General features: G+C 33.8%; 2 protein-coding genes across 2 annotated transcripts in view; both read left to right on the top strand.

Annotated features, from left to right (window-relative positions):
- Nucleotides 1-1,271, top strand: part of LOC108690008 — a 6,899-nt gene extending 5,628 nt beyond the window's left edge. Inside the window, exon 4 of the mRNA XM_018197043.1 lies at nucleotides 1,223-1,271. Within this exon, the coding sequence (XP_018052532.1) occupies nucleotides 1,223-1,271 (49 nt within the window). The remainder of the gene's footprint in view (nucleotides 1-1,222) is intronic.
- Nucleotides 1,272-4,539: 3,268 nt separating this feature from the next.
- LOC108689990 (BMP and activin membrane-bound inhibitor homolog) overlaps nucleotides 4,540-12,606 on the top strand; it is a 24,422-nt gene continuing 16,355 nt past the window's right edge. The window contains exon 1 of the mRNA XM_018197013.1: nucleotides 4,540-4,981. Coding sequence (XP_018052502.1) covers nucleotides 4,825-4,981 — 157 coding nt within the window. The 5' untranslated portion in view covers nucleotides 4,540-4,824. The remainder of the gene's footprint in view (nucleotides 4,982-12,606) is intronic.

Raw genomic sequence — 12,606 nt, 5'->3', positions numbered from 1 at the left:
ATTTAGGCCTGTTCCTCATTATCTAAAAACTATCCAGTTTCCTTTTCTTCGGCTATTTGACCGCACTTCCTCGGGTTAATTTGTATTACCGTCGCGATACACTAAAAGCCGCCCTCTTATCAGTCTGCCTTTCGAGGGGTCGATCCCCAAGATCTTCAGTTCCTTCCCCATCCTGAAAGCCGTAGATAGCACGGCTTGGAGGCTCCTTACAAACCTGCCCTCTAATCTTCATTCTCCGAATGGTTAAGTGGGTTTTCGAGTTCGGGACGGTCGACCCATCTCATATACACCTTAAGTAAAACGCATGTATCGTTAGTCTCTTATTCTTTTTATCTTGGAGTGGATGACATCGTGCGCGGCCTCACAATTCGTCTTTATCATCTTTCGATTTCTTTGCGTTTTACAATAAAAAAATGATCGAAGAGCAATCCTTAACTCTCTCATTTTTGAATGATAAAGATAAAACTTTATCCATTGTTCAATCGTGCAATTTGGATTTCCATACATCTATCATGTATAATCTATAACTGCGTATTCCATTTGACAAAAGATATATAAATACTATTATAATGTATAAAAGATATTGATTTTTTTTCCAATATAAGCTTTTTCTTATTATATATTGCGTGATATTTAAATGAATTTAATTGAAATCCATTGAAAATTACATGATCATCATTTTCCTATCAATAGAGAACATTGATTTTAATATGTAATTTAATCGAATTCAGTCGCATCAAGTTCTTAAATAATTGATTCCTTTAATCATTGTATCGTATTGTAACGATCGTTTCAATTCCACGCCTTTTGTATCGAAGGATTGTTTTCCATCGCATTATTCACGCTTTCTATCCTTGTCAGACATATCCGAATAAACCTGTAGGGAGTTGGGACAAGATCCGGTTTTAAGTGGATCGGAATCTCCGGCATCGTACGTGTGTATCGAATCGATTTTTGATCGTGATTTATATATAGGAAGCTCGACGAGTTAACTATAAGGATATCTTAACGAAATAATTTTTAATCAGATATCAATTTATGAACACACATATATTTATTTTTTATCAGATATAATCTAATATATATATATATATATATATACCAATAAATATCATAAATATATATTTATCCATCTAATATAATTTACAATTTGGGAAAATAAATGACAGATGCTGGAAACCAATAAAAATGTTACTAATAAATATTTTATTGTATATTATAGATTCCTTCGAAGTAATCGTTATATAATGGACACGGTAAATTGTTGGTGAATATGACGTCGAAACTTACAATTATAGATACATTGTGATTCGATGGAATTGTGATTTTTTTTCTGAAGCGGAATAAGATACAGATAAAGTATATATATATAAAACTATATTACATCTCATTAAACAAGATATCTATAATAGATATAAATAGATATAAACTTGGAATTGTGAATAGAATAGGAATAGATATATGCATTGCGCGGGATGTAATTATAATATCTTTTATTACAGAATAGATCTCTTAAACTTGTTTACGCGCGCGCTCGAGGATATACATACATTCTCGTTTCGATCGTATGCCGCTGATCGACTAACGAACGGAAAATATAAATAAAAACCGACCGTGCGGGAGATAACTGCTGCCGACAGGCTGGTCGAGTCATGTATTAAAGCGATTTTTTGTTACGTTCGCGTTGGCTGGATATAGCTTTCAAGTTCCAGCAGTAGCGCCGACACGGTTGTCGGATCACGAGCGATCGAGTATCGCGCGCTATCTAATAATATTATCTCAACAGACACTATTAACCCTTGACAGTCGAAACGATAAACTGTTACATCGCTGAAGCTTGGATTCAGTCGTCAAAATTATAGACGCGGCTGTCAAATTTGCTTTAATAAATTAATTATTGTATACTATACATATAATCAGGGCTGGCTTCAGTAGAGTCGGTCTGGAGCATTCCATACATATAAATTTCCAAGTTATAGAATTCCATACATATCTCGTCAGAAGTTTACATTCAATTTATATTAGATATTTTTCATTTAATTATGTTGAGAATAAGGCCTCAAATATACACAGATGTAACTGAAATAACCCACTAATTGTATAGGGTTATTCCTCATAAAAAACTGAGACAAAAAATCTTCTACCATTTTGAAATTTTCGTCATATTTTTTTTTTAGTTGTTTTTTTTAGTTACCCAATGAGCAAAATCGCGCGTATAAGATAGTTTTAAGATATCTTTAAGAGTTTTTTAAGAAAAGTCTTCAAAATATTTCACAAAGAACGCGGAAAGATATCTTAAAATTGTCTTAAACATCGATTTTATCCGTTTATTCGGCAATCTTTAGAAATTAATATCTCGTTAACTATTGCAAAATGCTAGAGGACTTTTCGACTTGATTTTTTATTAGGAATAGCACTGTATGATTAGTGGCGTTATTTCAGTTACATCCTGTACGTGTGTGTGTAAAAAGAATAGTCTAAAATATAAATGTATATAATAGATATATAATATATACGTAACGATATTTAAAATATGATATATTCTACCTATTATTATATCTACGTGCAAAGTTGTAAGAATTGAATTTCCAAAATCTTTTTAGATTTCTTAATCTTTTAACCAGGGAAATGGAAAGTTATTTACTTTAAAAATAACACGTTATAGTTACTCGAAACAGTAACTTTTTCGTTACTTTTTTAGAATGTCGAACCATGTATGTCCAATTGCCAAGTAACGATAAAGTAATTGTAAAATTCGTTATCGCTACCAAAAAAAATGTAACTAACGCAGTTACTAATAATTACCCAAAAAGTACTTCTACTCCCTGTTTTTAACATTTCATTTTGTTACATTTACGCGAAAACGCATGGCACTTGTCAATGCCAAACGATGCGAGTTTTGTTAAACAATTTTGTTTAATTTTTATTTACGAATAACTAGATACCGTGAGGAAGAGAGAAAGAGAAATCTAAAAAAGCGATGTCACTCGTGACGAACGACTTGAAGATGCGAGATCTGACGTGTGTGTGTGTGTATTTGACGGAGCTGCCTGAAGAATAAATCAACTACCGCGCTGGCATCTTTTGTTTTATAGGTATCTATTCGTATGGATAGCTAACAGTGGACCATGTAGCTCAAATTCCCCGGTGGGAGCCGATCAACCATACCAGGACTGCCAGGAGTGCCAGGTGCCCCGGCCCTCCTCCATTCCGGCTGTTTCAACGTACATAATTAGTCATCCTCCAGGTTACCGAACACACACGTACGCATCTTATCGATGCTTGATCAAAGAGGAATAACGTACGTATGTGCGCGCCAAAAGTCCTACACTAAAAACGCTTGGTCATCGTGAGAAAGAAGTTTCATCTAACACAAATAAACGAATATTGACGAAGAAAGAGTCGTGACGTCTCGCAACGAGTACAGCGAATCATCTATTTATAAGTTATACGAACGTATAAAAGAAATTATCAAGAAAGAAAAGTACAAGAATCGTATGTACATATTTCGTGCGTATTTCGACTCAATCAATGATTACTGTATATAATTGAAAATATATAGAGGTGCATATATAAAAATGTAAATCTAATTAGAATAGAAGTATTAATGTAAAATTGTATTAATATTGTAAGGTGGGTGTGTATGTGTGTGTGTGTATATATCGATATATTGTAACATAAATTGTATTGTATATGAAAAATGAATAATTGAATAACACGGAGCAATGTATGTATCGTAGCAGTGAAAAAAGTTGCGTCTAACAATCTAACGATAACGAAAAAGCAGGCAAAGATACATACATTGTGTCGCGTCGCGTCGATCGCACCACTTTGGCGTCAGCAGGGCTTAGGCGCCATCGTCCCCTTCCGCGCCGCAGCTGTTCTCACCGACTTTCCGCTGACAAATCGCACCCACACTATTTCGCGCTCATTCGTGCGCTACTTACACACGCACAGCGCCGCGGCGTCGCGTCGGCCGAATGCCGATCGGATGCCATGTTTCTGCGACTTCCTGCGTACTGCTTGATACTGATAATTATTAATGCAAGTTAATGTAAGTATAGTGTGCCACGCATGTGCTATTCGACTTTGAAAAACAATTGAATTCCGATGCCAACCTAATCTCGGTACATAAAATATATATGTACAATGTGTAACAAATTTCCTCTCTGTGCAGAATTTTTTAACAAAGTACAAACAATCATCTAGAAAAGTGTATGTAGGTTCTTGAAGAAGAAGAGTAGAGAAATAATTAGCTGAATGAATGCGGCTACATCTCTGGGTGTAGATAAAGAGTTCGAATAAGTCAAACTGTGCAACCTGAAGGCGGTAACGGAGTAGTGAGTTTTCTTTAAAAACTGACATTCGAAGCGAGCATTCTTGGTCGCTCGGCGTAACTCGGGCTCTCTGGCTGATCTGGCTCCGAGGTGGCCAATCACCGCGCCGACGCGACGCGATCGGAGCTGGTCGGAGCTGGTCGGAGCGGAACGCTATTGTGGCCATGCCGTAGGGTCTGTGAGTAGTCGGTAGAAGTGAGTGAGTCAGTCAGCTACTGGATATCGTCCGAGTGCTGCTCCACTCTCGTGCACTTGCATGCTGAACGTGCTCGCGTGATGTCGATCCATCAATCGTAACAATTCAACAACGATACATTCGAGGGAAACACATGCCCAAATTTTGGAAATTCATCGTCCTAACGACGAATACGCTGTGCCGGGTCAGCATCGATTCGCGCTTGAGAGACTCGCTCCACGTGGCTGATTAATTGAACGTGGACTCGGATAATTTGCCGAGATATTAAATCGATTTAATAGTAGCGAACCGATGATGATCGCGTTCGGGATGTTACCACGCGACGTACTGACTATCGCGATGATGACGACAGGTCTCGTCGTCGCTGTCACCAGCGGTGCACCTACAAATTCAGACACAGAGGATTACGAGATGTTCGCTGACAAAGATGCGCAATCTACCGATAAAGGTAAGACCCGCTGGGCTGGCTGGGCATCTATCTCGATCCAAGTGTATTTGAAAATCTACGCACAAGTATTACATATGTGCTAGTTGTACATACAGCTTTTCATCTACGCGTGCAACTTTTTTCCATTCATATACCATTCTAAATAAATTGCGTACCGCTCTTTCATTTCATTTCATATGTAACGCTATGTAACGATCGACTATTTGTTCTTTCTTTTGTTCTTTCGCGAGAGATATTTTATGCATCGGTCTCCCTTCGTTATCTTAATAATACGATACGGTTTATTACGATAGTAATAATATAGTGCGTTTTTAATATCTATTACGTTGCGGTTGCTACTGTTGTTGATAAAAGCGCGATATAGGTAGTTGCGTGCGGATGATCGCAGGAAATACGGCGCGTACATGCACGTGCTCGAATCGGCACGCTTGTTTTACTAATTCTCGTGAATTTAGTAAGAAAGAACAGTGGCTCAATCGCCTCAACTCGTGCAATTATTCATCTGAGATACTCTCGACATAACAGAAGCTGAAACCAAGAATACTTTTCGTAATATTCAATAACGCGCGAAATATTCCATAAAGCGTAATAAGTATATCCATAAGGATCTACAGGCGCAAGATAAATTTTTTTTTGTTGGCTCATCAAAGTCGTCCAAGATTTTCATCATTTTGACCGAAGGAAAAGCGAGGTTTGCTCACGGAAAAAGTGAAATCCTACAAGTTCGTAAGCGCGGTGTATTATTATAAATATATGTTGCGAGGGGGTGGCAGGTCGCCTAAAAATACTCGGCGCCAAAGGGGATATGTCGAAACAAGTTAGTTGCAAACAAATAAAGACTATTACGCGACAATGTAAACTATCTTGAAAGGGGATCGGTCGTTCGTGGAAATGGAATGCTTGACACGAGTGGCGAGCGGCGAGCAATGAAATCGTTTACTTACTCGAATCGAGCGCTACGTAAATGATTCATCAATCGATAGATTAACATCCAGACTTGAGAAAGGCGCCTGCTATATATAAAACTATCACAATGTAACATCGAGGAGCGCGAGCTCCTTTTAATTTTCTCCCTCTTTAATTGTTTTCAACTTTTTACCAACTGCTGATGAATCGCTTAAATTTAATTGTCAATACGCACGCGCATACAACAGTAAGTTGCGTAAGTTTAATCTATTAAGAAGTATATGTGCTTGAATTATACGTGGTTTTCAAAATATATACAAGATTTTATGTTATCCGAATGCAGTATTACAATGTTTATTGAATTTATATATTTTCAGAAAGGAATTATTAAATTACGATAAATTTGATGTTCTAAATTTGCACATCGATATGAACATGGAATGAATAATTTAAATATTTATGAAATACGACAATCTTTAGGAGAGTATTTAATTTCTTTACGTGATTTGGTCTCTCGTATTCGTGCACGAGTCCGTAGAAATATACATTATACATATATGTATAGTATATGTATAAGAGACAACGCGGGATGCGAGCTAATTTAAAAATTTCGTTTTCGTCGTCGTTCGCACGATAGTGAGAAACTAGAAAGACGATAAAGCTCATGACAGGCGCCAGCTAGGCGCGCGGATAGTGCGTTATAGTGTATCTATATGCATGCTTATGATAAATATCGACACGCTTGTTGCACGCGTAGCGTGCACGTTGTTGCATCACGTCCCCGCGTATATCGTATTCTTATTTTTTCTTTCTTCGAATAATCCAAAAAAGTGAATCCTACAAGTGCACACTTGAACCTGGCGCTATAAGCTATAGACGACATCATGGGACTAGCTTTTTTTCATATCATAATACAATATCTATCTGTATAACTTTATAACCAATTGCACATATTATTTATTTTTCTGAAATTAAAGTAAAAATTTAATCGCATCCTTTTATTAGTCAACATCTTTTCTTAAGAAAAAAATGTACGCGTTCGGTTTGATTAATATGAATTTTTAAGTGTAATTATCAGTTTTGAGCAAAGTATGCACTATTAATTGGCAGTGAAATAGTGATTCAACTACATTGAGTAGTTTATATTTGAACTTGATGCCAATAAATAGATAAATTAAACAATTACATTTTTCTAGTTTAGACAAAATCTTTTTTCTAATAAAGCATTCTATATTATATGTAATAATGTAATTATTGAGATAATTTTAAGGAATATGTTAAAAACCTTTTCTCTAAAGCTCAGCACGAACAGTACGCGGCATTGTCACCAAAGGGTCTTGGCGGAGTTTCTCTTCAGAAGAAAACAACTCGACTTACAATAAAAGACGCAATCTTTTGATTTCGAACTTGGGAAAGAAAAATAAATGTAAGAAATGCATTAAAAAGGTTTAATAAGAACAATAAATAAATTGAGTGAATTAAGAAAATATAGTGGTATATTAATCATTTGTATTGTAATTGATTATATGACTTATAATATTACTATATTTTCTTAGTTCACTTAATCTAGTGTTCTTATTAGAATGTAATAATATGTATATAGTTAAGGGGCTATTTCATTACAAATTTATAGTTATTGCAAGGAATGGAAAGTTACCCTTTAAAAGTAATTTTGAAAGTAACAACCCATATAGTACAGAAATATTGCAGCAACATTGCAAAAATATTTCATTGCAAGATTGCAATATTGCAAAAATATTGCGAAATATTGCTGCAATATTTCAGCAACATTGCAGCACCGTAAAAATGTCCGTTTTAAAAATATTGATACGTAATGTTGCAGCAATATTACAACATAATATATATGCAATATAGGTTTTGCGCACAGTGGAGGAATACTTGCAGTATTATTGCAGAAACATTGTAATAATGCAACAACATTGCTTGTAATATTACAATGTTAATGCAATATTTATTATAATATTTTGTGCTATATAAATTTAAATATAAAATTTAGAAGTAGAAGTTAAATGTAACATACAATGAATGCAAATAAAATATGATTTCATAATTAATTATGTCTTTATATTTTATATTTTATAGGTGTGTTCCGATATATACAGTACTAAAAATCTACATACATAACGTGAACTATAAATTTTCAAGCTATCGGAACACGCCTATAAAATATAAAGACATAATTAATTATGAAATCATATTTTATTTATATTCATTATATGTTATATTTAACTTCTACTTCTAATTCTTTTATAGTATAAATTATAGGTACAATTCCTATAAATAGACATTGACTACGTTTACACCTTATGTCTGTTTCCAATATAATGTATAATCCAATCCAATATAATGTTTCCAATGTAATGTACTTACTCTTCACCTTTTTCTAATCTTTAGAACTAGAAAAAGACGAAGATAAGTTGAACTGAGATTAAAATTAATCTACATTGGTAGAAATGGACATTAATTGGATTTAATAATATTCGTAGTTAGAAACTAATCAGTCATTCCATTTTTCAGAGGAATATAGTTATAGAGGAATGAGATTGGTCAGTTTCATAACTATAGATATTATAAAATCTGATTAAGTGTGTCGTGTATCATTAATTCCTATTCTTCCATTATGTCCAAGTCCTTATTTTATTAGGTTATACACAAATTAATATATACAAGTCTTAACAAAGTGAACTTTTTAGCAGAGGCACAAATTGACAAGTGACAAGAGTTATTCTTATCTTTATTTCTTACTGAATTTACTTTTGAACAAGGACAGGATGACTCTTGTATCAATTTGTGTCTCTTGCTGAAAATATTTTAAAAATACTGCTGCAACATTGCTCAAGTAATATTGAAAAAAGAAGTTTTCGCAATGTTTCTGCAACATTGTATTGCAATATGCAACATTGAAAGTTTGCATTGTTGCAGCAATGTTGCTACAAGTTTCTATGCTGTCCAGAAATTACAGTTATTCATTACCGAGTAAAAAAAGTAACAACTTATAGTTAATGATTTTTAAAAGTAACTCATTATTGAGAAAGTAACTTTTCGTTACTTTTCCGTTACTTTTTTAAAATCGATGACTACCAATCACAGCAGAGAGCTTTCTAGTTTCAGTGCTATAAGTAGCCTGTTCAATTGTATCGTATCCAATCGTGTGCAAAATAACGATAAAAGTAACTGTAAAATTGTTACTATTACCAAAAAAATGTAACTTCGTTACTGTTACAGTTACCAAAGGAAAAAAGTAACGCAGTTACCAATAAAGTAACTTGTAACTGTAACTTCGTTATAAATAACGAGTTACTTCCATTTCCTGAATTATTGATACAACTTTTTTCTCCAAGTGCACGCGTTTTTAAAGTTGCAATTCTGGATATCGCGAGGTCGATAATCTAAATGTATTGGATCACTCAGCTCGTTTATCGTTTGTTAGAATGTATACGAAATCAAGTGGCTAACAATAAGTCAAATTGTCATTTAGTCTTGTAGATTCCATAATCCGCACAAAGAGACTGCAGATGTAATATATGTTTTTTCAACCAGGTATCTTGCAGTAGTATAACACACAGTGATCGTTTTATCTTTGTTTAACATTGGGCAAACAACAAGGGTGTAATGATACTGATTTCTCTTATCTTTATTCTCTAATTCATTAGCCAAATCGTAAGTTTCAAAATAATGACATTCTGGCTCTTATTTTCTTAGATCATAGATTTCATAGATTTCAGAATGCGGGAGCAAAACCAGTTTTACATACGAAATTATACCTATAAGAAAAGAAGAGATCACAATACTGATACAAAAAAAAAAGAAAGAAAAATCAAGATATAATTACTTTATCAAGATATAATTATAATATAAAAATGTACAAAGGGGATGAATTCATCGAGATTATCCCTTATAGATGATTGGTGAAAAATTTCATTTAATCATAGTTTCGATCTGTACCGTTACTCATCATTACGTCGTCGCCGTCGCCGTCGCCGTCGCCGTCGCCGCCGCTGCCGTTGTCTTTCGAGTGGCTAGTGGCGCGACACGACGAAAAATGCGAGCTCATCGACGCCGCAACGACGAGAGAGGAGCGTATGCACGCATACGGCTGGTTGATCACACACGCACTCACACACGCACTCACACACGCACGTACTTACTATGCGTGCACATACGCTCCTCGTAAGTACCCATGGCGCTGCGCTGCGCTGCGCTGCGACTACAGCTGGCACGCACGCACACAACCTCGACTCGGTGGCGCCTGTCGGCCACACGGATGTGCATGCGTGCGTGACGAGTTTGTAGTTTGTACCTCTTTGGCTATGTACGTCCCATACATAAATACTTGGCGCAGTCGTATATGCATATATATATATATATGTGGTGTCCCACGAAGCGATCGCTATGCCCGGATTCGTAACCCGGATGTGGTTTATCCCCCCGTCTTCGCGGAATTTGCTGAAGAATGAGCGAAGAGATCCGGCGTTACTTATTTTAAACGGTTCGATCATTTATCCTTGATTTCAATACGAGTTTAAATGCTTCTTTCATCGCGTCTACATTTGGCACATATTATAGTGGTATGCAGAATAAATGACTTTATGCTCGTTGCCGTAACTCGAAATCGAATTCGCGTAACGCGTGTAAAAATGTACCGACATGCAATAGTATATATCCAGATTTTTTTACCACGTATGGTACATGCAGGGTTGAGTAAGTTAATGTTTTTTTTAACTGAATAAAGTTAAAATTAATGGTTTTACAAAATTAATAAAGTTAAGTTAAAAGTTGAAGGAATGAAAAATTAACTTGATGTAAGTTAAGTCAATATTGAATTAACTTAAGTTAAAAAAAAAGTTAATTTAAAAAAAAATTATTTTTTAGATCATAATGTCCTAATTTTTTTTTAAATGAGATTAAATAACTACAATATAGATTATTAAGTAAATTAAATTTTTAATTTTTTTTATTCATATGTGATGTAAATATATAACACATAAGGTTATTATATAAGTTATATAACTTTAAAAAAATAGTCAGCACATAGAGAAGATGCAAGATCAATGTTATTTTTTAATAATCCTTAAGCCATAAGAAATTGACCAATTACAATCGAATGCGAGAAGAATACCTGACTATAATTGGTCAATTTCTTACTTAAGGCTTAAAACCTATTGTAGATCCGGACTAAAAAGCTTATGGCATAAGGCATAACCACCGCATAAACCAATCAGAGAGCTGTATTAGCATCTTAAGAAATTACTTAAGATGGTCTTAAAATATGAACAGATTACGAATATGCCCTTAATCTTATTACTTTTCTAAGATATTTAAAAGAAATAAAAAAATTTTTTAACTTAAAAAAAAGTTAAAAATTTAACATTTAAAAATAACTTAATTAAGTTAAAATTTAATGCATTTAAAATTAATTAAGTTAAGTTAAAAGTTATTAATTTTTTAACTTTTTTTTTAATTTTTAACATTTTAACTCGTTATTACCCTGGATAAATTGCACTACAGGCCGGACAATAAACAACTTGTTCTTTTCGCAAAACAAAACATGCGCACATCCATCTTCAACGAGAGAGAGAGACCGGTTTGCGACGTTTATATATATATATATATATATACATATATACATATATACATGTACATATGTATATATGTATATATGTATACATGTATGTATATATAAAATATTCCGTTGTTATACACCAAGTTGATCGATGTGGAATTGTATATTCCTACCATTAATTAAGTAATAACCTGTACTGTTAATTAAGATGGTGGAATTATGACATAAGGGCATAAAGGCATGACTAAAAGTCACCGCGTCAAGTATAATATGCGTTTTCGTCTCGCCATTGCAAACCGCATCCAGATTGAGCAAAAACAACTCAACGACGTAAACTATATATAAAGTTAATGACTCGTTCGATGACCGCTGATGCAAATTTTCCATGTAGAATGTTTTCGAATCTTATTCGATATCATGAAGAGTGACGATACGTCGATGAAAATTTCCTCATACAATACACTATAAAAAATATTTTTTATATACATAAAATAGAAGCGATATAAAGACAAAATTAAATTTATCATTAACAAAGAAATATTGTATTATTCTTATCAATATTATTTTTCAATAATTATTATAACATTGGATAAAGATTTATTTTAAACATAAGAATATATAAACTTAAATTTATACAAAAGGTTAATCTTGCAATATTTAATTCGAAGGAAGAGAATCGGAATTATTGATTTTAATCTTATTATTATTTTTTTTTTATTCTGATAATAATAAAATGAAGTAACGAATATTTTTTATCTCCTTGTCTCGAAATCTTTTCTGAAAAAGAGAAAAAGTTATAGTTTTAATGATTGTTAAAAAACAACAAAATTTATACATCTGATGATTGCTTTGCCGCAACTTAAATTTGCTGTAGGCGAATGACAGGTGTTTCGGCATGCTAATTCACGCGATCCCAATCTCGCTCGTTCACTATACTTGTTTACTACAATACTTAACATTTAATGCTCCGTTTGTAGCGGTATTGTTTCAAATCCTCGAATTCCATGGATAGAGCCTTATTGCAGATTATTCGACTAATTACTATATATAATTGATGTCATAAATTAATTTAGAAAACTTTGGTTTATTCGCGCTTGTCTCTTATTTACTTTTTGCATTTTTTGAGGTATTGATG

This window comes from Atta colombica, unplaced genomic scaffold (assembly GCF_001594045.1).
Source record: "Atta colombica isolate Treedump-2 unplaced genomic scaffold, Acol1.0 scaffold29, whole genome shotgun sequence".
In the NCBI taxonomy this organism is placed as follows: Eukaryota; Metazoa; Arthropoda; class Insecta; order Hymenoptera; family Formicidae; genus Atta; species Atta colombica.
Note: the sequence above shows the minus strand (reverse complement) of the source record. Positions and strands in the feature narration are given on the sequence as shown.